Source organism: Mauremys reevesii, linkage group 7 (assembly GCF_016161935.1).
Source record: "Mauremys reevesii isolate NIE-2019 linkage group 7, ASM1616193v1, whole genome shotgun sequence".
In the NCBI taxonomy this organism is placed as follows: Eukaryota; Metazoa; Chordata; order Testudines; family Geoemydidae; genus Mauremys; species Mauremys reevesii.
Genome location: NC_052629.1, coordinates 41989185 through 42015642, shown reverse-complemented (window position 1 = coordinate 42015642; position 26458 = coordinate 41989185). Strand labels below are relative to the sequence as shown.

The 26458-nt window shown below is 45.1% G+C and overlaps 1 protein-coding gene across 7 annotated transcripts; it reads right to left on the bottom strand.

Annotated features, from left to right (window-relative positions):
* Positions 1-376: 376 nt before the first annotated feature.
* Positions 377-26016, bottom strand: AIFM2 (apoptosis inducing factor mitochondria associated 2). 7 transcript variants are annotated; one of them, XM_039546785.1, is made up of 10 exons: positions 25901-26016; positions 24067-24261; positions 21687-21802; positions 20412-20570; positions 19381-19500; positions 13874-13966; positions 13285-13393; positions 4761-4913; positions 2444-2644; positions 377-601 (listed from the first exon to the last, which is right to left on the bottom strand). In XM_039546785.1, the coding sequence occupies exons 2-10, from the start codon at positions 24239-24241 to the stop codon at positions 447-449; spliced, it is 1281 nt and encodes a 426-aa protein (XP_039402719.1). In that variant the 5' UTR covers positions 24242-24261; positions 25901-26016; the 3' UTR covers positions 377-446. The 7 variants fall into 7 exon arrangements, with proteins under 7 accessions (XP_039402719.1, XP_039402724.1, XP_039402723.1 ...); XM_039546790.1 differs by having other exon boundaries at positions 24067-24255; positions 25901-25922; XM_039546789.1 differs by lacking the exon at positions 25901-26016 and adding an exon at positions 25418-25826 and having other exon boundaries at positions 24067-24258.
* Between the last annotated feature and the right edge of the window lie 442 nt (positions 26017-26458).

The window sequence follows — 26458 nt, the reverse complement described above, 5'->3', positions numbered from 1 at the left end:
GGGGGTAGTGGACTTGCAGAGATAACATATCACACATTTCACTCAAAAAGAGGACTGGTAGACAAAAATGAATGGACTTTTGAAAACAGCTTATTCTGCTACTTATTTTAAATTTAAAATCCATTTAAACTGAATTCCTTTCTCAGCTCCATCTTAGCACATGAACTGTGTTTTGAAAAAGTTTCAGCAAGAAATACAGTTTCTGTGCGGATCCACTTAACATAACTGAGAGCCACTTTAAAAAGAGGGCTTTATGTTATTATGATGCACCATGCTAAAGAATGGCATTCGTAATACATGATGTTTTGGTGCAGTATTGATATCAGTCAAATAGTCATATAGCTTGTGTCATATTTTGGTAATGATGCACCTTACACTCTTTTCCAGCTTTATTCATGCCAGTTGATACATGTACTCTCTTGCTACTTCATCATGATCCTTTCGATCTAGCAGGGCATAGTCTGTTCCATAGTCTTCCAGCTCTTACAAACAAAAAGGTCCCGGCTCTTGACAATAGTCACCAAAAGACGTCCCACGTAGCATCCATTAATCTGGCCTACCCCATCATTCCGGCCCATCGACAGCAGGAAGGTTAGTGATCCTAGAAGTGGGAAACATACACAGTTCGCCATCAAAAAAGTTGCAAATGAGATCAAACAGCATAATCAGCACCCATGTGCTTCATAGCACAATGGGACCAAATTACATGGCAAGAAATAAAAGATTTTTGTTGCTGATTCTCTAGAATGCCCAGCAATATGGGATTCAGTCATAGTGTTTTCTGGGCAGCCTGGCTTAGAATCTCCTCCCCCATGCATGCCAGGGAAGTGGGAAGCTTGTCAGCTTCAGCAATTCATTTTCTCATCTCCGTGGGCCTCAGCCACTGCTTGGTTCTCTGGGTAGTCTAGCTGTCCAGCCAGCACTTCTGGCTCCCAGATCCCACGCTGGCTGGTTCTACATAACAATGAAGGAAGCATGCACTGCTATCCAGTTACTTCCCCCTTGTACAGAGCAAAAGGACTTCCAAACAAGTCCTTAAGGGCCAGGAGGGAGAAAACAAAATGTTGGGTACCAGGCTGCAGCAAACTGAATTAATTCTATAGTATCTTGGACAAATGCTAAATTCCACAGCTGTGGAATCTCAAACTCCACGGGGCCCAGCACTAACTAAATTGGTCAATTCACCTCACAGAGTCTCAGGCTCCTTTCAGACTCAAATGGGCATCAGTTGCACTCGATTCACATTTGTAATGTTTTTGCAACCACAGGGGGTAGACACCTTTTATTATTATTATTATGATGATGATGATGAAAGGCTGAGATTCAACAAAGGGCAAGTTCTGCTGCAAATGCCAAGGAACCATAGAATACACAAGACTGATGATGCTTTTGTCCAGAGTCCTCTATCCTGGGCCATTTGCTCTAACTGGTCCAGGTATGATCTGAAGAATCCTTCTAAGGCAGCTATTAATGAAGGTCTAGGACCACTCTGGTGGAGTTGCTTTTGCACAGCTATATCCTTTATTCTTATAATTTGGAAATAAGGGTGGGAGATGGAACAAGAGAACCTTGTTTTCTCCCTCTCTCCTAAACCAGAGTTAACCTTCAGGTAACAGATGTTTCCATTTATAGAGGACTGATTCTTATCTTTTATGCTGCTGTACCTCCATGAATTCAATGGAATTATTCATGATTTAGAGTAATATAAATCAGAGGAAAATTAGGCACATGGCATCGTGACATGTATGCACTTCTTGTCCTAAGTCTTGGCATTAGAGTGGGTCAATCCAAGCCCCCTGAAATGTAATTTAAGAAGATCTGGAAAGCTATTCCAGAGAATAGGTACACAGACGGGCATCAAAAGCAAGTGGGCAATGCACTCTGGATGTCCTATTATCCCACTGCTACAGCAACTAGCAAGGAAGGCTACTGGTAAATATTCACACAAGAAATGCCACTGACTTAAATGGGACTAATTGCACAATAAAAGACGATGCATGTGATTAAGATTTTGCAGGTTTGGGTCATAAGAGTTTTAAGTCATGATATTTTGCTGTTCCAAGGATTTAATGTCCATAGTTTGATAATCAACTCATTAAGATAATGGTTTCCTTTATAAACTGTAACCACCATATCCTCCCACCAATATAACGGTAATCAATCAGCAGCGAAGGGAAAGAACATTTCAAAGTACAAAATAATCAAATAGTGTACTTGTTTTGTTTCTGTGTCAAAAGGATTGCTGAAGAGTTGGCAAGAATATTTTTTTAAGAGGAAGAAAGTAAGAATAATGTCAGTGATAAAATATTCAAATCCAAATTATTTCCTTCAACTCTCAATACAGTCCTGTGCAAGTTATGGATTTCTTACAAAGTAATTCTATATAGAGATGAAGAAAGAATCTCATCAGCTAAGGCTTGTTATGAGCAGAGCCCAGTTTTACCTGGCTGGTAGGTTTTAAGAGGTTTCTGTGTCAGACTGTTGATGATGTTTGTCACCACAATATCGGCATGGAGCCCAGCATGGTATGCCATCTTCGGTTCCTTCACATCAGTACAATCACCAATAGCATAGATGTTATCATACCCTTCCACCTGGAGGTACTGGTTGACCTTTAAAGCACCATTACTAGCCAGCTTGTCCCCTGTTTAAAAATAAAGTGCATCACCTTACGGCCTGAGGAGTTGAAAAACAATGCAAATCCAGTGACACAGAGCATTCAGGTGAATCACTACCACAAGCTGCATCATTAACTATTCAGTAAAGTAGTTGTTTAACTTATGTTTGCCACAGCAAGAGAATGACACTCGCCTTGTAAGAAGTCACTCCTATGTGATGCATGAAAAATCATGTTTAATTGATACTTCAGCTGGTAATATCACCTGAGAGTCCAACAGTGTCTGCAAACCAGGAAAAGAATGGGCCAAGTCTTCAGCTACTGTAAATAGTCATGGCTCAATTGAAGTCAGTGGAGCTCTGACAATTTACACAAGTCAAGAATCTGATCTGAAAATGCTAACTTTTGTTCTCTGTATCAGGCTCTCTGAATTGACTTTCAGGGCTAGAGTCAAAGGGTGGCCTGAACAGATTTGGTTGTTGAGGAACACCACCACTCGTAGCTTTGCCAAATGGTAATAAGTCATTCTAGTGAGAATTACAGAATTTCAAATCTATATTATAGCACATTAATTCTCACACACATACATATCCGATTTTCAGGCAGCTATATATTCTTCTAGGTGATAAGTTACACTTTGGACTTGAAATTTTTTTATGAATTTTCTCAGCAGAAATTTTAATATCTTTTCCATGAACAAAGGGTGATTTTCAGTGGTTTTAAAAAAATGAATAAAGCATCTGAACTTTTTTCCACCTGGATGACTCAATTACCCTTTTAAAGCAGTAAATAATGAATGGGTTTCATCCTCAGAGGACTAGTGCCTTTCAGATGCTTGAAGGAATTTCCTTTGAAAGTTGTTCATTGTATGTGTACAGTACACTAGTTTCTATTTTGGCCACATAGGATACAATTCTCCAGATACACAACTGAAATGCAGTTTGAGCCAGACTATTCTGGATCCTCCTTGCACAATAGGCAGCATTTGCTCCCCTCAAATCCCTTTTACCATTTCTATCAGAAGATGATCATTTGAATGTGCAACTCGTACAATATAAAATTCCTACGTCCTTTCTAATGCTGTCTAAGGGAAGAGCAGGTTAAGGGCATTAAAATTTGAATTAGATGTGCACTTGTTAAATCACACATTTAAGAAAATGCACATTCACATGTGCAGTTGCACTAACGCTCACATTTTATTTGTCTTCCCCTTGAAAACACGGAAGACAGATGAGTGATATTTACTATATAATACAATTGACTTAATTTTAAAATGTAGAATACTTTAATTGAAACATAATACCCTTGGAAATATTTTATTGCATAGGTTTTTAAATAATTCACCAAGTAGGATTAGCTGAACACCTGGGCACAGATCCTTAAATGGCATAAAGTGTCACAGCTCCACTGACTGCAGTGACAGTGTTATAACAGCTGAAGATCTGCACCCAAGGCATTTTAGTAGGGGTTAACCCTTCACATTTAGGTGGAGAGTCCTACAAGTGTTACAGGCCCACTGCTAAGTGCACCAGCTACTAAAGTTCCATCCTAATTTCCCCCATTCACCTCCAAATGCTGTGTCTCTAGAGCACGGTATTACCAGCACACTGATGGATTCATCGCGCTCATGGAGAATATTTGTTCTTACGCTACCAAATCACAATTTAGCACATTTGGCACTCTCTATATAGGATAGCTCCAGGACTGGAACAATGGGATGGGGGGCTCAAGACCGTAGTGCACTGACAGATGAGTTTAGCAGCAGGAGTGAAACCCTGGCCTTACTGAAGTCGGGGAGTTTTGCCGTTGACTTCAATGAGGCCAGGATTTCACCCAGGACTACAATAGTAGGATATATTGGGTGCCTAGCTAAAGTTAATGGTTGGGAAAGGTGAAGAAATAATACAAACCACTTAGTATATAAATATACGTCCTCTTCCACAAACTTCCACCAAAGGGCCACTTTCTTTTTTGAAGTATAAGCTTTAACCACAGAGATTAAATGTGCTCTAACTATACCAAGTTAAATTTCAATACCACTTGTATACCGTCTCTAAAATATTGAATTGAGATAAAGTTTAAAACATGTTATTACCTGTGCTGAAGAATCTTAGCTCCACCCTGTCCTATGGTTTTAACTTACCAAATGCACTGCTGTATGCTGATGAATTGATCTTTATACCAGTGCAGAGAATCACCATGTCAGCAGCAACCTCTCTGCCCTTTTCTGTCTTGACTGCCATATTCTCTTGGAATCGGTTTAAAGTCAGCATATGCAGGTTGCTGACTCTGTCACCTGTCATAAGAAGCAGCATATAGGTCTTTGTGATCATTAGCAGTGATGTTGCTACCCTCTAAGCCAATGACTCAACCTTTTACTTCTTTCAGGAGTCTGATTTGTCTTGCATATCCCCAAGTTTCACCTCACTTAAAAACTACTTGCTTACAAAATCAGACATAAAAATAGAAAAGGGTCACAGCACACTATTACTGAGAAATTGCTTACTGTCTCATTTTTACCATATAATTATAAATCAATTGGAATATAAATATTGTACTTACATTTCCGTGTATAGAGCAGAATAAACAAGTCATTGTCTGCATGAAATTTTAGTTTGTACTGACTTAGCTAGTGCTTTTTATGTAGCTTGTTGTAGCACTAGACAAATATCTAGATAAGTTGATGTACTCCTTGGAGGACCTCTGCGTACCCAAGGGGTACGTGTACCCCTGGTTGAGAACCACTGCTCTAAGCAGCGTAAGCTGCTTCCTTGAGCACCAAAGCCTAAGGAGTCCAAAGTGTGTCATTTTTAACAAAAATACTTTTATAAAGATTGTACATTTAGAACACAGATTACAATATCTGTTCTACACAAGGCATACTGAAATATCTCCCAAAGTTTCATTTCAGAGAATCATATTTAGTTTCCTCCATTTGTTCCTTTCCTGGAGTTTATCATATTTTCATCCTGAATTCCCACTGTCCCTTTTATCTTCTGTGAAGTGCCTTCACATCCAATGGCAAAGCCTCTTGTCTCTGTGGATAATCCAGTCACTTTTCCATTACCCAGAAAAGTCTGATCCTGTAGCATGCGGAGTACCTCTTGGGTGATGCTGAGTGCCCTTCCTTTCCACTGAAGTCAATGAAAGCTGCCAATGCTCAGCAACTTTGAAAATCACTTTGGTATTGAAATGTGAATTTCAGAATCTAACTTTAGGACCTAACGCTTAAAAATGTTGGCCAATATATATGATTATAGGCAGAGCTGGTAGCCTGGCACTGTTTTAAGACCCTCTTTTCAATTGCTTATATATAGCTTTGCCAAACTGTTAGGCTGAAATTTTCCATGTCGGGTGCCTCCATCAAACTGATTTTTTTTCTCTCCCCAAAGCTTCAGCTAAAATTGTTCATGCAATTTCAGAAGATAAGACTCGGGGAAGGGGGGAGGGGAGAGAACGTTGTTTTGTCAGTGTTAAAAACAAAATCATCATCCTGTTTTGTTGAGACACTCTAGACCCTCCATGCTGAAAAACTCAGTTTGCATATACTCAGTAGAGCCTTAAGAGTGTGTCAGTTAAATTCTCTGATGCATCTGCTCTTGGCATGCTCCATTCCAAACCTTTAGGGGCTGAGCAGGACTCTCCTGTAATTGCTCCTCCCAGCTGTCATGGGATACTGTGGTGCCAGATGGAAACTGAGCAAGGAGACTGTCCCTCCTGTGCTCTCAATTCTTCTAGAGCCCAGGCAGAAAGGAAAAGGAGGAGGAAGCAGCTGATTTGAATGCAGAGAGATGAGAAATGGTGAAGGCATGCGTGGCTCACAGGACCAGCTCTGCCAGTGCAAAAATGGCTCTCTCCACTGCCTGTGGCAACAACTCCCTTTTTTCAACATAAGATCTCTCATGTATTTTGGAGGTGTTTATCCCCATCTTAGCTGCTTCTTACCCCCAAAACTGTAGGCTGAGACACATGCACTTCATCTCTACATTTTGTTTCTTGGTTGGTATTTTTTGTTTTGTTTTTTAATGTCAGGGTTGGAAGGGACCTCAGGAGGTCATCTAGTCCAACCCCCTGCTCAAAGCAGGGCCAATCCCCAAACTAAATCACCCCAGCCAGGGCTTTGTCAAGCCTGACCTTAAAAACCTCGAAGGAGATTCCACCATCTCCCAAGGTAACCCATTCCGGTGCTTCACCGCCCTCCTAGTGAAAAAGTTTTTCCTAATATCCAACCTAAACCTCCCCCACTGCAACTTGAGACCATTACTCCTTGTTCTGTCATCTGATACCACTGAGAACAGTCTAGATCCATCCTCTTTGGAACCCCCTTTCAGATAGCTGAAAGCAGCTATCAAATCCCCCCTCATTCTTCTCTTCTGCAGACTAAACAATTCCATTGAGTTAGTGCACTAAAACAGGGGTAGGCTACCTGCGACACGCAAGTTGATTTTCAGTGGCACTCACTGCCAGGTCCTGGCCACCGGTTCAGGGGGCTCTGCATTTTAATTTAATTTTAAATTAAGCTTCTTAAACATTTTAAAAACCTTATTTACTTTACATACAACAATAGTTTAGTTAGATATTATAGACTTATAGAAAGAGACCTTCTAAAAACCTTAAAATGTATTACTGGCACGCGAAACCTTAAATCAGAGTGAATAAATGAAGACTTAGCACAGCACTTCTGAAAGGTTGCCAACCCCTGCACTAAAAAAATAGCAGTGTAGCCAGGGTAGTGAGAGTCCTGGCGAACAGCAGGATGGGATAGGCACGCCAACTACATGCCCAGGGGGATCAGGCGGGTTTGTACTTGGCATGGCCTATGCTGCTGCTCACTGCTACCCATGCTACCCCAGCTACACTGCTGTATGTAGAGGGCTAGCTCAATGATAGCTAGTACAACTATGTTTATGCAAGCAAGAAATCACACCCTCAGCTCCAAGTGTAAACACACCCTAAAAGTTAGGGTGCGCCACCTGAGGTGACCCAAGAGGTATTTTATCACATATAGCCACTCAAAACCCATTTCTTCATTCAAGTGCTATTTGTAAAATAGAAGGTGTGGAGGGATACATGGTATGTAGCAGCATATGTAGAAATAAAACCTTTGGGTTAGAGAATGGCGTGTCACATCTACTTCAACATACAACATTTGCATGGCTGGATCACTGTGAGGGTGACCCAAGAAGTCACAGATAGTCAAAATTTTGTCCCAGCCATTCAGATTTAGTTTCTTATTCATTGAATATTAATATTTATTTTCTTTATAAAGGAAGGTGCAAGGGAGATGCTGAGGTGGCAGAAGTGGGAATAGGAGTTGGGGGTGAGAGGGCGGGGCTGATGTGGCACAAGCAGGAACAAGGTTTAGGGTGAGAGGGAGGCACTGAGTTGGTATGGCAAAGCAAGCTCAGTTGAGATGGAGACACTGAAATGATAGGGCTGGAGCTCAGAAAGGTGCTAAGGCTGCAGAAGTGCAAGCAGGGACAGGGTGAGAGTTAATTGGCTTGAGATGGGCTTAGGCTCAGGTTTCAGTGGGTTTCTGCCTGTTCCTAGAGAAGGGCAACACAGGTGTGACAAGATGATGGCGATCAACACATGGCTCAGGCAGTGGTGCTATAAGGAGGGCTTTGGGATGTACGGCCACTGGGAAGCATTCATGGACAGAGGACTGTTCTCTCGGGATGGACTTCACCTGAGTAAGGAGGGAAATAGACTTCTAGGATGGAGACTGGCACAACTGATTAAGAGAGCTTTAAACTAGGAATTTGAGGGAGATAGCTGGGAGATGTCCAAGTAATCTCCACGCCATAATTTAACATTGAGAGGGAAAAAACAAAGAGAGGATACAGCCGTGGGCAGGAGAATGGACATACGGAGGAAGGGTAGTGTAGATACCAGTCTAATAGGTGATACTGGTGGTAAAATGTCTGTGCCTAATCAGGTAAAGAATGTCAGTGAAGGCAGACGGCAAAAATTAAGATGTTTGTGCACTAATGCAAGGAGCCTAGGTAACAAAATGGAGGAACTAGAGCTACTGGTGCAGGAAGTGAAACCAGATATTATAGGGATAACAGAAACATGGTGGAATAGTAGTCATGACTGGAGTATAGGTATTGAAGGGTATGTGTTGTTTAGGAAAGACAGAAATAAAGGCAAAGGTGGTGGAGTAGCACTGTATATCAATGATGAGGTAGACTGTAAAGAAATAAGAAGGGATGGAATGGATAAGACAGAGTCTGTCTGGGCAAAATCACATTGGAAAAGAAAGCTACTAGAGCCTCCCCTGGGATAGGGCTTGGGGTGTGCTACAGACCACCGGGATCCGATTTGGATATGGATAGAGACCTCTTTAATGTTTTTAATGAAGAAAAATCCTAATGGGAATTTTGTGATCATGGGAGACTTTAGCTTCCCAGATATAACTGGAGGACAAGTGCTAGTAATAGGGCTCAGATTTTCATGGATGCAATAGCTGATGGATTCCTTCACCATGTAGTTGAAGAACCAACAAGAGGGGATGCCATTTTAGATTTCATTTTGGTGAGTAGTGAGGACCTCATAGAAGAAATGGTTGTAGGGGACAACCTTGGTTCGGGTGATCATGAGCTAATTCAGTTCAAACTAGATGGAAGGATAAACAAAAACAGATCTGGCACTAAGGTTTTTTATTTCAAAAGGGCTGACTTTAAAGAATTAAGGAAATTAGTTAGGGGAAGTGGATTGGACTGAAGAACTCGTGGCTCTAAAGGCAGAGGAGGCCTGGAATTATTTCATGTCAAAGTTGCAGAAACGATCAGAAGTGTGCATCCCAAGAAAGGGGAAAAAATTCATAGGCCGGAGTTGTAGACCAAGCTGGATGAGCAAGCATCTCAGAGAGGTGATTAAGAAAAAGCAGAAAGCCTACAAGGAGTGGAAGATGGGAGGGATTAGCAAGAAAAGCTACCTTATTGAGGTCAGAACACGTAGGGATAAAGAGAGAAAGGCCAAAAGCCATGTAGAGTTGGACCTTTCAAAGGGAATTAAAACCAATAGTAAAAGGTTCTAGCGCCATATAAATAAGAAGAAAACAAAGAAAGAAGTGGGACCACTAAACACTAGGGATGGAGTGGAGGTTAAGGATAATCTAGGCATGGCCCAATATCTAAACAAATACTTTGCCTCGGTCTTTAATGAGGAGCTTAGGGATAATGGTAGGGTGACAAATGGGAACGAGGATATGGAGGTAGATATTACCACCACATCCGAGGTAGAAGCCAATCTTGAACAGCTTAATGGGACAAAATCGGGGGAGGGGGGCAGATAATCTTCATCCAAGAATATTAAAGGAACTGGCACATGAAATTGCAAGCCCATTAGCAAGAATTTTTAATGAATCTGTAAACTCAGGGGTTGTACCGTATGACTGGAGAATTGCTAACATAGTTCCTATTTTTAAGAAAGGAAAAAAAGTGATCCAGGTAGCTATCTGTTAGTTTGACATCTGTAGCATGCAAGGAGGTCTTGGAAAAAAATTTGCAGGAGAAAGTAGTTAAGGACATTGAGGTCAATGGTAAAATTGGGACAAAATACAATATGGTTTTACAAAAGGTAAATCATGCCAAACCAACCTGATCTCCTTCTTTTGAGAAGGTAATAATTTTTTAGACAAAGAAAATGCAGTGGATCTAATTTACCTCGATTTCAGTAAGGCATTTGATACGGTTCCACATGGGGAATTATTAGCTAAATTGGAAAAGTTGGGGATCAATATGAAAACTGAAAGGTGGATAAGGAACTGGTTAAAGGGGAGACTACAAAGGGTAATACTGAAAGGTGAACTGTCAGGCTGGAAGGAGGTTACTAGTGGAGTTCAGGGATCGGTTTTGGGGCCAATCTTGTTTAATCTTTTTATTACTGACCTTGGCACAAAAAGTGGGAATGTGCTAATAAAACCAGCGGATGACACAAAGCTGGGAGGTATTGCTAATACAGAGAAGGACCGGGATATCATACAGGAAGATCTGGATGACCTTGTAAACTGGAGTAATAGTAACAAGATGAAATTTAATAGTGAAAAGTGCAAGGTCATGCATTTACGGATTAATAACAAGAATTTTTGTTATAAATTGGGGATGCATCAGTTGGAATTAACAGAGGAGGAGAAGGACCTCGGCATATTGGTTGATCACAGGATGACTATGAGCCGCCAATGTGATATGGCCGTTAAAAAAGCTAATGCGGTCTTGGGATGCATCAGGCGAGGTTTTTCCAGTAAAGATAAGGAGGTGTTAGTACCATTATACAAGGCACTGGTGAGACCTCATCTGGAATATTGTGTGCACTTCTGGTCTCCCATGTTTAAGAAGGATGAATTCAAACTGGAACTGGTATAGAGAAGGGCTAATAGGATGATCCGAGGAATGGAAAACCTGTCTTATGAAAGGAGACTCAGAGCTAAGCTTGTTTAGCCTAACCAAAAGAAGGTTGAGGGGAGATATGATTGCTCTCTATAAATATATCAGAGGGATAAATATTAGGGAGGGAGAGGAATTATTTAAGCTCAGTACCAATGTGGACACAAGAACAAATGGATATAAACTGGACACTAGGAAGTTTAGACTTGAAATTAGACAAAGGTTTCTAACCATTAGAGGAATGAAGTTCTGGAACAGACTTCCAAGGGAAGTAGTGGGGTCAAAAGACATATCTGTCTTCAAGACTAAGCTTGATAAGTTTATGGAAGGGACGGGATAATGGGATAGCCTAATTTTGGCAATTAATTAATCTTTGATTATTAGGAGTAAATATGACCAATGGCCTGTGATGAGATGTTAGATGGGGTGGGATCTGTTACTACACAGAATTCTTTCCTGGGTGTCTGGCTGGTGAGTCTTGCCCACATGCTCAGGGTTTAGCTGATCACCATATTTGGGGTCAGGAAGGAATTTTCCTCCAGGGCAGATTGGCAGAGGCCCTGGAGGTTTTTCACCTTCCTCTGCAGCGTGGGGCACGGGTCACTTGCTGGAGGATTCTGTGCACCTTTAGGCAGTGGTAAGCTTGAGCCGGTTCACACCGGTTTGCAGGAACCGGTTGTTAAATTTAGCAGCCCTTTTAGAAACGGTTGTTCCAGGACAACGGGTTCTAAAAGGGCTTTATTTAACAAAAGCTCCGGCCCAAGCTCACTTCCCTCTCCTCTCTTGCTCCGCCCCTTCTCCTCCCCCTCCCCTGCTTCCCACGAATCAGATGTTCGCAGGAAGCCTGAACAAGCAGCAGGCAGGCAGGCAAGCTGGGGCGCGGGGGGGAGGGATGGTGCGGCTGGCTCAGCGGCTCCCTCCAGCACAATTCCTGGTCCCGGAGCGTGGCTCCCTCCAGCCTGGCACCCCCTGGCCGAGCGCCCCCAGCCCCAGCCTGGTCCCGGCCCCTGCCGAGCGCCCCCAGCTTCGGCTCCACAGCTCCAGCCCGGCCCCCGCGGTGCCGGTGCTGGTCCCAGCCCCCGCGGTTGCGGCTCCAGCCCGCCTCGCCTCGCGGGCGCTGGTGCTGGTCCTGGCGCTGCAGCTCCGGCCGATCCTGGGCACCAGTGCTGGCTCCGGCCCGGCCGGTCCCAGGTGCCGGTGCTGGGCCCGGCCCCGCGGTTGCAGTTCCGGCGCTGGGCCCGGCACTGCGGCTCCGACCGGTCCCGGGCGCCGGTGCTGGCTCTGGCCCGGCCGGTCCCGGGTGCCGGTGCTGGGCCCATGCCCCGTGGTTGCGGCTCCAGCCCGGGCCCCGCGGCGCTGGCACCAGTGCTGGCTCCAGCCCGGCCGGGCCCGGGCGCCGGTGCTGGGCCCGGCCCCACAGGTGCGGCTCTGGCCCGGGCCCCGCAGCGCCAGTGCCAGTCCTGGCGCCACAGCTCCAGCCCGGCCTGGCTCGGGCCCCACGGCGCCAGTGCTGGTCCCGGGGGAGCGGCTCCAGGCAGCGCTGTAAGGGAGCAGGGAGGGGTGTTGGAAGAGGGCAGGGAGTTTGGAGGGTCGTGGGGGTGGATAGGGGTGGGGCAGTCAGAGGGCAGGGAACAGGGGGATTGAATGGGGGCAAGGGTCCGGGGGGGGCAGTCAGGAAGGAGCAGGGGTTGGATGGGGTGGCGGGGGGCAGTCAGGGACAGGGAGAAGGGGTGGTTGGATGGGGCAGGGGTCTCGGGGGGCAGTCAGGAATGAGAGGAGGGGTTGGATGGGGCAGCAGGGGGTAGTCAGGGAAGGGGGGTGGATGGGACAGGGGTTCCAGGGGGGCGTCAAAGAACGTGGGGGGTTGGCTGGGGTAGGAGGCTGGGGGGGGGCGGCCACAACCCCCTCATGGGGTGAGGAGGAGGGAACCTGTTGTTAATATTTTGGCAGCTCATCACTGCCTTTAGGTCTTTAAACCACAATTAGAGGACTTCAATAACTCAGACATAAGTTAGGGGGTTGTTACAGGAGTGGGTGGGTGAGATTCTGTGGCCTGCGTTGTGCAGGAAGTCAGACTAGATGATCATAATGGTCCCTTCTGACCTTAAAGTCTATGAGAGCCCTGTTCAGTCTTCCTTACCAAAAACAAGCATCAGAGACAACGGTTCCTTATAAGAGAAGGAGTTAGAGATGAGGGAGTAGGGGAGGAAGCTTTGAGGATTTTTAGAGTCTCGATCTGAGTTAGAGAAATATTAAATGAAATTGGTTAAGACGTACTTAACAAGAGACGCACTTCTTTCTTGAGAAGAATCTCCTTCACCACCTGTCGGACACATGGTAGAAGCTCCACATCAGCCAGTGCGATTTTTGAGTGAATGAGGGTGACCTGCGGACAAATGCAAAATAACTACAGCCAACTGGGGAAAAACAAAAAAGAAAACAAAAACAAACCCGAGTCAGCCAGGAACAAATACTATTTAAACAGGATTGTGTCTGACTGCTGTCCCAGCAAGCAGGCAAAAGCAATAGCCAAGCCTTCTGGCTTTCAGCATGCAGTTCTTGGCAACAAAGGCAGAGTAGGGTGGATGAGTGAGTGGAGGATCTCGGGAAGAACACTAAGCTAGTCTGCTTACAGCCACCCCAGCACCAGGATGCACTGCAGGAATGCTGGCTGTGAGGGCGCTCACAGTTGCTCCACTTCCAACCTTGCTGAATGAGAGGCTCTATGGAAAATGGTGGTGAGGGAGTTTAGCCATGGCAATCCCAAACTGCTCTAGGAGGGGCATTGTGGAAGAACACATTTAAGTCACCGGATGAAGGAAGCAGCTGGTGGAGCATTAATTATTGTGTAAGTTGTTTCTTATACCTCTTTGGCTGGATATTCTGTTTTGATCTCTGCAGCCATCTCCACTCCAGCAGCACCACCGCCTACTATCACGATACGTGGAGATTTTTGGACCTTGCAAAACCAAAAAACAAACAAAATCATATCTCTTTGTTGCATTATTTCATGCATAAGGTAACCTAGAATGAGGCATTCAGCCAGAACACTCATTCTGGCAGCACCAGCCGTGCACCTTCCCAACTTAATAGGAAGACCTTAGGAAACAGTGGGGGTGAAGGACCTCTCTGGCTTTAAGTTTAAGCTTGATAAGTTTATGGAGGGAATGGTTTGATAGGATAACACTATTTAGTCAATAGGTCAATAACGTGCCGCCACTGGTAATTAGTACCGAGGGTCAATGTTGGGATATTGAAAGTCTTTTTCCCGAGTGTCTGGCTGGAGAGTCTTGCCCGCAAGCTCGGGGTTCAGCTGATCGCCATATTTGGGGTCGGGAAGGAATTTTCCTCCAGGGTAGATTGGCAGTGGCCCTGGAGGTTTTTCGCCTTCCTCCGCAGCATGGGGCAGGGGTCGCTTGCTGGACGATTACCTGCTACTTGAAGTCTTTAAACCAGGATTTGGGGACTGCAACAGCTGAGTCAAGGGAGAGAATTATTTCAAGAGTGGGTGGGTCAGCTTTTGTGGCCTGCATTTTGCGGGAGGTCAGACTAGATGATCATAATGTCCCTTCTGATCTTAAGTTATATGATTCTTATTAAAGTGGAGTCCACACAGAAACGTATCAATAGAACACCCTTTATCTTCTACCCTCTGGAATGAGAGATGGAGTTGTCCCACCAAAAGCACCTTCTAAATCCCATCCTACCCTTGAAACATCCTTGGCAGTTTTGGCCCTCAAAAAAAAAAAAATCTTGTATTTCAATAGGAAGCATTGATAGGATACCCGAGTCCTAGGGAAGGGCTGGCAACCACCAAATGCAGCTTGTTTACCAGATTTCAGGTGAATTTTTACTGTAACAATAAGCCACTCCAAGATACTCATTAGTAGGACAACACTGCAGCCTGGAGCCTGTTATGAGGCATGAGGTGGTGTGCCTTCATCTACCCAAGAAGTGCACCTATCACCTATTAATGCACACTTTTACTACCATCAGAATCCAAGGCCCATTCATTTAGATCTAAAAAGAAAAATAAGTTGGGGGCAAGGGGAAGGAAGGGTGCAGGAGTGTTGTGCAATATGTCTTTCCACTATGAAAAATAGTACTTGGAGGATGATCAATTAATAGTCAAAAGGGAAGTGGCTGCTATGGAATCAGGTGGGTCCAGCATTTTACATGTCCTGCTTTAAAAATCATCGCACCTTTTTAACATAGAGGGTAGAGGAATTTTCTTCTTTCAGGATGAGATCCCAACTGTGCAGCCTGGGCTGATGCCTGACTGTGATATCACCAAAGAGGTGTTTAGCAGGGTGGCTTGCCCATTAGGGTTGGAAGGCCTGGTGCCAGCCAACTATTGTTAAGGGTCACACCATTAGAAGAGCAACAGGAGGCTGAGGTAGTAGTGGCAGAGGCCAGGCTCTTCAGAGAAGACTGAGATTGGAGAGCAGCCCTAGGTAGGAGAACTGAGAGTAGCGTGCTAAGGCAGGAGCGAGACCCTGATACCAGGGGAGTTTGGCAGTCAGAGCCTGAAAGCTGAGCTCCAGCTAAGTAAAGCCTGGGAGTAGTGACTCAATCGCTCTGAGGAGAGGGGGTGGAGGGACTCTCTCTTGCTAAGGAAGAAGGACACACTGAACTGGCATAGGGCCTGGAAGGGCAGATTTGGAGAATTAGTTTGGATCTTCCTGCTCTCTTCAGTGAAGCTGAAGCAAGGTGATTATGGGAAGTATTTTGCAATTTCAAAATTTTTCTTCATTCCTGGAGTTGTACTTTAGTCTTTGGTTAAAAGGTACATCAAATGAGAACTGCACACGTTATAAGTTTCAGGTTCCCTTCATTATCTTCTGTATTTCTTTTCATCTGTGTTACATTTGCAGTATTATCTGTGCCAAAACTATATACTTGACACTTGAATTTTTGTTCAGTTTGTTATTGTTTTTACTGCTACTTGTAAGTATTCTGCTGTATGGGCAGTGTCCAATTGTTTCTGTAAGTTTGACAACAGAAGATAGGGTTGTCTCAAGCATGTATTACTGGACCATTGTATACACTGTTCCACCCATCAAGACTCAGATTAACACGCTTCCTGTCAATTTTTTGCACACTGTTCAGTTTCCTTCTCTTATACTGTATCCAGAAGTCTTCTAGCAATGTCTGCTTGCTGGGTGGAGAGTGACATGATTCAGTCATTACGGACCAGGCTAATGAAGTGTTTGTTCTGAACTAGATGAAAAGGAGAACTTGTTGCATAAATGAACCAAGTAATCTTTTCACTTATATAGTCTTGCTGGAATTTGCTGGTCCCGATTACCATGGGTTTATTGGATGAAGAAAGTATCAGAGGGGTAGCCGTGTTAGTCTGGATCTGTAAAAGCAGCAAAGAATCCTGTGGCACCTTATAGACTAACAGACGTTTTGCAGCATGAGCTTTCGTGGGTGAATACAACAAAGTGGGTATTCACCCACGAAAGCTCATGCTGCAAAACGTCTGTTAGTCTATAAGGTGCCATAGGATTCTTTGCTGGATGAAGAAAGTCTCTGGTACAAGAAACTGACTGTATGTTTAATTGCAGCACTGATAGTGATACCAGCAGATGATGGAAATTCATAACCTCTTAGTGTATATCTAAGCTAGGCCCTGAAACAAAATGGTAAAGTCAGTCACTGAGTATTACTCAATGCACAGCTTTAAAAAAAAAAAACGAGAGATCCCTCCTACTGCAGCTGTGTGTACCACTGTTTAAATGAGTCTAAACCCAGTTTTATAAGGAAATTAAATAAAGGATTATCTATCTAAACTCTTAACCCTAGCAACATAAAACATCTTGAGTTTAAAGGTTTAAATTCATAAATGCTAATAAAACTTTAAACAGGAATAGTTAAACTAGGATGTTGGATTATACTGAGTAATAAGAGATCATTTCAGAAGTCCAGCAGTAACAGTAAAAGTGAAATTGATATATTCCCACAAAAAACTAGCATACCAATTATATTTTGAAAGCTAACATTTTGAAATGCACAAGTAATCCATTCAAAAAGTAAGCTTATGACCATCTCTGTTTACTAGCACAGTAAGACATGGTGGGCAGTCCATAAGATTGAGGCAAAAATAAAGTTTGCTAACCAGTTGGTCCAAATTGATGTAGACATGCTAAACAAAGTCACTGCCTTCTGAAGAGCATTTTTCAGTGTCTCGTTCTGACAATCGCCCTGGAGCTCTGTTTACATTTGGCACGTTCCTTTTTACTCAGAGGTACAGGAATTTATTGACATTTTTCCCAGATAAGATCTCTTTATGATCCGCAGCCATGGCAGGCCTTCCCTATTCTCCCCACCCCCACAGTTCTCAGGCGTTGAAATCAACACTAGAGACTTGCACTCTGAAGAATGCTATCCCTTCCCCCCCCCCCCCATCCTGTTTTGACACTGGGGTTGCTCCTTTCTGATTGCACACTCTGCTCTCTCTCCCTCGTTACAGAACTCCCCTCATGACATTCCAGGGTACCCTCCAGACCAGTGAGGGGCTGTGTCACCCCTGCCCTGCAAACTTGGGTGCCTCACAGTGCTCTGCTGCTGTAGCGCTCCCACCTGAGCCACTCACAAACAGCCTTCTAGTATGCAGGTTACACCCCAAGTGTCTGTGTGTAGTTGCAGCCTGTCAGCATCACACCAGTCACGCTCTGGCTTCCACCAGCTGCGGTTCCCACTTGCAGAGTGACCCCAGTACAATCCCAGTCCTGGATTTTCCCCCAAAATATATGTTCTGTCCTGTCTAGTGCTCTCCTGAACAGTCCAGATACTGGATCTGTTGCCCCGGTAAAGGGATCAATATTAAACAATTTGCTACCATAAATGGAGTTACCCACACAGTTCAGTTTAGCCAATACTGGATTAGTTTAATTAAAAAATAAAACAAGTTTATCTCATTGTTTTGAGTATAAGTATAAGGGCTCAAACTCAAATGGTTATAAGATAAAACACTTCCTAGTACTGGTTCAAGGTGAAGTCCCTTACTACATGTTCCCAATAACATTGCCGACCAAATTCTCAGGCCTGGATCTGCTCCCAAAGGCTGTTCCTTTTGTTGTCTTAAGTGAAAAAAAGAAATTTACAGGAAAAGATATCTTCGGGTGTTTTGCCCCTCACTTTGTAGTCCTATTCCCCTCTGAAATGCATTTTCCTGAGGTTTAACATACAGTTTATTACTGCTGTGAGGCTGGAGTTATGGAGTCTCATGGTGAAAGGTTTCATGTTTTCTAAGATCCAGATCTGTTTATTCCTGCTTCCCCTTTCTTGCCATACAATGGCCACTTGACAGGAGATTGCACATTAACTCTGACACCCATCTAGAGGCATCAGCTTGTCCTTTGTCTTTGAGAAACTGGTTTATCCAGACTTGTAAATACATTTCAAATCTAATTTCAATTAGATGTGCCCCATCCCCATACAAACCAAAAAAATTACAATCCAAGACTTCTGCTTGTGTAACCCAAATCTCTTTTGCACTCCAATATTTTATTTGTTTAGCGACAGGAGGAGGCAGTTAAGAAATTAATGGATTTATATCTGTCTGCATATATAAGCATGGCCATTTACTCAAAGTGCCCAGAACCATCCAGAAGCAAGGGCTGGTAGTTACAGGGCAGATCCATGTTTTGTCATGAGCTGGAAAGTTTTGATGGTGGGTGGGAGTCATATGTATTCCTAATTTGAGATCGGAGCTTATCAGCACTCACGTAAGGAGACACTATAAATAAGAGTAGACCACCACCCAGGTGGGCTCAGTGGATGATCCTGATGAGATACATGATGGTGTCTCCTGGAGAATGAGTGAGGCTGGGTCCCAACACCTGTGATGAGTTTACCAGTTTCTCACACCCATCAGCACACACACAGGGTTCCTCACAAGGTCAATCCCTTAATACACTACATGGACCATTGTGCCATATTTACAAAGGCTGATCTCAAAAGTCAGAATGTTTTTCCCCTGGTTCCCTCTAAAAAGCAGCTTTTAACTCAACTTTTGATGGAGGATCATGGATTCAGCATTTATTTAAAAGTTTTGAAACTAATGCAAAATATGTTAAGGTCTAAAATTATAATAATTCAAGTTTCATTTTTAAAAAGAAAAAACCTTCAATCTGACTTAAATAAATGTATCCATTTTGCCAGCCCCCTCTCTGATCCAAGTGCCACTGCATTATAACACCCCACTCACCCCTGAACTACAAATTTGGATGTTGCCAGCACTTGTTAGTTTCATCTTCCCTCATCTGGATACCAATAAGATCTCTCACCATAACTATAATTTCTTGTATCTTTCTCAAAAGATCAGAGCCACCCACCACTTTTTCCACTGATGGTTTTCAGTCTCACCTCCTTGACCATGTCTTCGTAAGTCTGAATGGCAGTTTCCATGTCAATGATCTGGTTAAATTTCCCAGGGAAAGGCCCATCACTGCCTGTAGCAAGGATGAGGTGAGAGTAGAAAAGCTCCTACAAGGAGAGAGAGTGGGATCAGACATCACTTTGAGAAGTCCAAGGTAAAGGATACTGAACACTGGAGTCGCTTTGCAGGTGGTGTTCTGACACCTCCCCCTGCCCTGGAATTAAATAGCAACGCTCAGTTCAAAAACAAACATCTTTTGCAGAACTAAATGACTCATGTAATTGTTTACCTGTATTGAATCTGAAGATATGAATGGGGACTGTGTGAGTCTCAGTAATGGGATATCACAGCCTCTTTTCTAGGTGCAATCACTATGCAAAATGGGTATTGTGGCTTCAGTCCAAGTTGTGACAGACAAATATGTACATGACAAGTTACCAGCAGAGCTGGCCCTCTTACTGGCCATCTCTGCAGAGTCTAGACCAGGGATCGGCAACCTTTCAGAAGTGGTGTGCCAAGTCTTCATTTATTCACTCTAATTTAAGGTTTCGCATGCCAGTAATACATTTTAACGTTTTTAAAAGGTCTCTTTCTATAAGTCTATAATATATAACTAAACTATTGTTGTATGTAAAGTAAATAAGGTTTTTTAAATGTTTAAGAAGCTTCATTTAAAATTAAATTAAAATGCAGAGCCCCCCAGACCAGTGGCCAGGACCTGGGCAGTGTGAGTGCCACTGAAAATCAGCTCATGTGCCGCCTTTGGCACGCGTGCCATAGGTTGCCTACCCCTGGTCTAGACACTGAATGGAAATGGTGCAGACATACGGAAATAGTGCAGACATAGCTACTCTCTCCTTTTAAAGGTGGTCCCTCCAGAACAGGGTTAAAATGCTTTGGCAGGGCAGTCCTGGAAGCTTACTCTGCTGCTGTCCATATATGTTTATCCTGTGATTGAGAGACTTCTGGACAGTTAATTCAGCATTTCTTACCAGCAACAAGGAAGGGAACAGCTTGCCTGAGGGCTTGACTGGACCTGTGGTGCAGCATTCAGTCCTGCCTTACTGCATAGTTGCTGTGCGCTGCTTCCCAGCTCAACCCTACGCCCTGTCACTTTGATAAGTAGGAAGCTGCCACATGAGGCATGTTTTGGGAACGAAGGGATGCAGATGTCTCCCTGGTGAAACACTACAATTAAAGCTGGGCAAATACTCTGAACTCTTCTGTAATCAATGGCTTGAGGTTTAAAGAGAGTTTGCTTGGACCATGCCCTGCCCTCTTTTGTATGGTCACTTTGCACAACAAGGGAGTTATTGCAGAGGCTCACATAAAGTGAATTTTTAGCTTGAACATCTGAGTACTCATAGGCGCCAACGCCATGGATGCTCTGGGGCTGGAGCACCCATGGGAAAAAAAAAAACCAATGGGTGCTCAGCATCCACTGGCAGCCCCCCAGGTCAGCACCTCCCCCCTGCCTGCCACAGAACAGCTGTTCCGCAGCGTGTAAGAGGCGCTGGGGAAGAGGGGGAGCAGCGGGGGTGAAAAGAGGCAGGGGGGCATAACCACCAGGGGGCCGCAGCCCACCCACTTGGCATCCAACCAGGCCCACCCAAATCGGGGCCGGAACCCGCCGAATCCACAGGCTGGGACTCCTGACTCTGGCTTGGTGTCCGTCCACCTGGCTATGTCCCTCTCCTGCTGGCGCTGCACGCTGCTGCCCCAGTGCATTGAGTGTGCCTCGGGGGGGCAGGGCTAGCACTGGGGCCGAAGACCAGGGCAGCAGTGCAAAGCACCAGCAGGAGCGGGATGTGGTCAGGCGGCTGGACACCAAGCCAGAGTTGGGAGGGGTGGGCGCGTGAGCTTGGAGGAAAATGGGTGGAGCAGGGGTGAGGCCTGGGGCGGAGCAGGGCGGGAAGAGGCAAGGTCGGGGCTTGGAGGAAAATGGGTGGAGCGGGGGTTGGGCCTGGGGCGGAGCAGGGTTTGAGCACATACCCCTGGCAACTCGGTAAGTCAGTGCCTATGTGAGTATTTGCACCACACATGGGAACAGAGACAAACCCCAATTATCCAGGTGATATGTCTGAAATTCAAAAGAGTTGGAACTTCAACACCCTTGAATTTCAGGTGGTACGCCCTCAGCTAGTAGTCTGCAATCAGTCCAAAGAGATAAACCCTGTAAAGAAACAGTAAATCTGAACATGACAGAGTAGAAAATCATCTGCTCACTGCTGCATATGCAGAGTAAAATTATTCATGGGAAGTCATTTAGTCAGTCTGTCCCCAATGCACTCACCTCACCATCATTCAGCAAGACTTTCTGCCTCAGTAGGTCTATTCCAACCACCTTGGCTTGTCGGAAGCTCTCCCCAAAGGTCACAGCGTAAGAGATGAAGGTTTTCTTGGCAAATCCTGCAATGAAAGGAGGTTAATGCCACCTATATACTGGTTAAGAAAAAAGGAAAGTAGGGGGACTAGAAACCCCATTTTCCACTATGTTTCCAGAAGTCCTCTTCAAATGGCCCTCCTTTGGTTATAAGAATTTGCTTTCTTGTTACACAGAATAAAGGCCTGCTCCAGGGCACTAGCATCCTGACATCTATTCTCTCTGCCACACAGTAGAACCCAGAAAGTTTTTGCTTCAGTTGACAAGAACTGAAAAAGGCAGACGTACAATTAAGGGTGTCTCTACACAGCAACATCCTGGAAAACTAATCAAATTAAGTAAAGTCTGAATTTGAAGTGGATTAGTTAAACTGCATTAAATCCCTGCATGCTTTTATTAAAGTACCTTTAATTTAGTTTAATTCAGAGGGCTTGTTTTCACGTACTGTGGTGCAATTGCACTGGCTCAGCTGTAACTCTGTACGTGAAGATGCCCCTGCTGACAGGAGAGCTTCTCCCATCAGCATAGTTAATCCACCTCCCTGAGAGACAGTAGCTACATTCACAGGAGAAGCTCTCCCATTGACATAATGCTGTCTATATATGGAAGTTCAGTTGGTATAACTATGTTGCTCAGGAGTGTGGATTTTTCATCCATTTTATAATCGATATAGGTCTGGAGTGTAGACCTAGCCTCCACGACAATGTTCACACAGAGGTTTACTGCTGTTTAACTAATCCACTTCAAATTCACACCTCTACTTAGTTTGCATTAGTTTTCCTGGAAGTCCTCATGTAGCCAAGTCAGAAATCTCATTTGGAATCAAGGGAAGAAGTGTCTCATAAGAAAACCATAACTCAAGCCAACAAGGCAAAGCCATCTTAACTTTTGGGATAGTTCAGCAATTTTCAGAGTATGGTCCATGGACCTCTAGTAGAACCTTGTACAGTGAATCACAAATGAATATTGACACCAGACCACTGGAAGGTTATGGGGCTGGAGGTGGGGTAGGCCCCTGGAAGTCTCTCTCAAGGTGTGCCGTCGGATTTAGAATGAAAGAGCTGGAGAACAACCATGCTATTCCTTGCAGGGTAATCATGGGCCACAACAGGAGCTATTTCCCCTTAAACAGTCTCAGCTGCAGAGTAATGTATTAGACAAAGACATTAGATGTTGGGAGGCATACCATTTTAATGTAGATCTAAATTTGGTCTCATGCTATTTGACAGCATTTCTTTTATGACTTTTTACATTAAGTCCAGGACCAGGATATGTACTGGAACACTGCGGCAGGCTGAGAGGAAGGGATTTTTGTTTTTTAAACTAACTGATCACTACTGAGAAGAGAAAGTCAGTATGTTACCAGTCATATTTTATACCCGTGCAGCATGTCTTCAGTAGGGGATTGAACAGGCATAGCTACACCAGTATTGCCAGCCCCAAGCATTCTCACTCACTCTCACAAAGCTACACAAGTCAGCTGACACCCTACCCTGTCCTTCCTCCCGCCACCAAAAAACCAACTAAAGAAGAATGGCTCTAAAATCATTTGCCTTTTTTAGAAGTTAAGCTGAAAGTTCTTATTTGCCTTTGGGATGTTGAGCTTTTGGTGTCACTTTGTCAAGCATCTCTCTAACCTGAAGGGCTAAAACTCAATGTAATTAAACTGAGATTCTCAAGTAATTCCATTACTACTAGAGCTGGGGCACTAAAGGAAAAAAAACTAATATTGCAGGGCTCTCAGCAAAACCATGTCACTAAAACCCCAGTGCAGATGAGCCCTAAGATCCTGAGGAATCTCAGTAACAAGGCTCATGCTCCCGCTGTTAGAGTAACATTCTAAGTATCAAAGAGGCTTAAGATAGCAATTTAGAGTAGCAGTCATCTTTCATGTTCTTGTTTATGGTATCTTTAAATCTTCACAAATGCCTGTGCAAACAGTGTTCCCTATGCCTGGGGAAACTCACAGCTGGCATAACTTTACAGATTTGCCTTTGCACATAACTATTAGTGGGAACAACTGCATTTGTGGTGTCACTGTGCAGGTGACTCAGAAGTCTGCAGCTCAGGTTTCTCAGAAGGCAGTAATGGTCTCAAGTTTTATCAGAATACAGAAATAATTTAGTTTAACCACAGCTGGAGATATTTTTCTATTTTGGAATCTTACAAGAGTTTTTTAAATCTGTGCATTTCATCTTTCAGAAAGAAACTCCACCTATCCTAGTGGGGTAAACATATCACAAGGGACCAAAGATGGTCCACAGACTTTAGGAAAAAGCAAATAAGTTACCACTCTGTACAGAGGCCCGGAGAGCACCCACATTGTGGTGGAATGCATCTCTCATGTCCACAAGAACAAAGGGGATTCCCCAGGACTTTAGTTGACTGGCAGTTGCAATTCCCCCGAAACCTCCTCCAACGATCACAACACGCACCGAGTCGTCCACTGAGAGCTTGGATCCCATCCTAGATAGCAGAGCTGCTTCTTCAGGAAAAAAGAGAATAAAAGAAAAAAGAAAAAAAACACCACGCTAAGACGAAGGCAAGCAATAAAGGCGTCACAAGAGCTCCTTACCTGTGGAAAGTAAGGACTTGATCCTGCAAAGACTTAAGTAGTCCCATTGAAGTCACTGAGACCAATCATGTACTCAAAGCACTAACAATGTGTAAAACAGAAGCCAAAATACGTATGGTCTGAAGACAAACTTTCGGAACAGTTTGAAGCAGGCACTTCTACAGCTCAGCTTCTTACAAACTATCTCTTGCCTCCCAGATAGCTGATAGGAGTGCAGCAAGGAACATGCAGATGGAAACAGCAACACAGAAATTAAGTTGCTTGAGATACGAGTTTTATTCTTCCTCCAAAAAGTCATCACTCTGCACCTTGTGAAAAGGCAGAGGGGAATCGAATCGGCCCTATATGCTAGAGATTTGTTGTCAACAGAAATCTGTTTTGAGAGGGATAATAATATGTTTGTAAGAAAATATTTTAATTGAATGTACCAATATCTCCTACAACAGGGGTTCTCAACCTTTTTCTTTCGGAGGCCCCCTCAACATGCTATAAAAACTCCACAGCCCAGCAGCGTCACAACAACTGGCGTTAGAGGGTAGCAAGCAGAGCAATTGTGCAGGGCCCCATGCAACAGTGGGCACTGCTAAGCTAAGTTGCTCAGGCTTTGGCTTTAGCCCTGGGTGGTGGGACTTGGGGGGGTCCCAGGGCTGCAATTCTGTGTGGCAGGGCTTTGGCTTTCTGCCCTGGGTCCTAGCAAATCTAGCACCGGCTATGCTTGGTGCTAGACCCCCTAAAACCTGTTCGTGCCCCCCCAGAGGGCTCCAGACCCCTGGTTCTGGACCACTGTGCTAGAAGAGCACTTCCTAACTGTCTCTGTCAATGGTTTTCAACCTGTGGTCTGCAGACCCCTGGGGGGCCTCAGACTATGTCTAAAATTTCCAAGGGAGCTGCACCTCCATTCACAATGGAGGGGGCCGGAGGCCGCACACTTCTAGGAGTCAGAGACAACATTTTTTTTTTTTTAATAAACAAAACATGCCACTCCTCCCACTCCTCCGCCGAGTACATTGCATAACGCAGTGCTCGGCCAGCCCGGCGGAGCCGACCCCTGGAACCAGCACAGTACCTCCGGGGAGTCAAGGAAAGCCCCGTGGAGCACGACGCGGCCACGGGCCAGCGCTCAGGGGCAGCGTCTGTCTTCACTAGAGTCCCCGCCTCTGCTGCAGGAAGCGAGCGGAGCTGAGCCTGCCCGGCGTGACGAGCAAGGGCTGGCCCCAGCCTCTGACTGCTCCACTCGCCCCCGGCTCGCCCCACTGCGGACCCGGGAGGGCGCCGGAGGAAGCCCAGCCCGCGTCCCCGCCTGGCCGCTCATGCCCAGCAACACGGCTCAGGAGACAGGCGGGGCAGCTGGGCTCCCACGCAGCTTCCGCGGGGCACGGAGGCGGGCGTGGTCCGAACCGAGCCTCTCTCGGTGACTCGGCAAACCCGGCTCGGAGCCTCCGGACGGAGCCCCGCTCCCTCCCCTACTGAGCCGACTCCTGCCGCCCGCTCCGGGAGCCCCGGGCGCGTTGCAGGGCCTCGGGGGAAAGCTGAAGCCGCAGATACTCACCGTCTGCTGTGTTAGAGGCCGTGAGGGAGCCCAACCCTCCTCCTCCGCCTGCAGGAGAGAGAGTTCGGCTGCCTGTTGGTCTGGCACGTGAGAGTCGCGGGTTCCACCCGGCCGGGATTGTTCGTGGGCTGCTTGGTTAGATGCCCAACACTAGTCTAAGCTAGGGTGACTGGATGGCCCGATTTTATAGGGATAGTCCCAGTATTGGGGACTTTTGCTTATATAGGCACTTATTACCCTCCCCTCCCTGTCCCGATGTTTTCACATTTGCTGTCTGGTCACTAGTCTAAGCTAGCTGGTTACTTTTGCATGGGGTTGAGGTAGCAAACAAGGGAACCAGCTGCTGAGTTATAGCTATGTGGGGGTGCCTGAGTCCTGCTGGTGGCTTGTCAGGTGGCAGTGGAGTTAGGCAGTATGCTATTTGGGTTCAAGGGGGAAGTCACAGCACTCACAAGGCATGTGCAGCATGACCTTGCAAAGGCCGCTGAGGCAGGAAAGCAGCAGTGAAGCAAAAGCAGCTGCCTCTATCTCCTGCATGGCTGCTGGGGGCTAAATCCA

Coding starts and splice junctions, on each gene's coding strand:
- AIFM2 (XM_039546785.1), bottom strand. CDS start 24,241: ATGGGATCCAAGCTCTCAGTGGACGACTCGGTGCGTGTTGTGATCGTT. Junction 21,803..24,066: donor CCGGGCCTCTGTACAGAGTG/GTAACTTATTTG, acceptor CTTTCATTGCAG/GATTTGCCAAGAAAACCTTC. Junction 20,571..21,686: donor TCTTGCTGAATGATGGTGAG/GTGAGTGCATTG, acceptor GTGTTTCACCAG/GGAGACATCTGCATCCCTTC.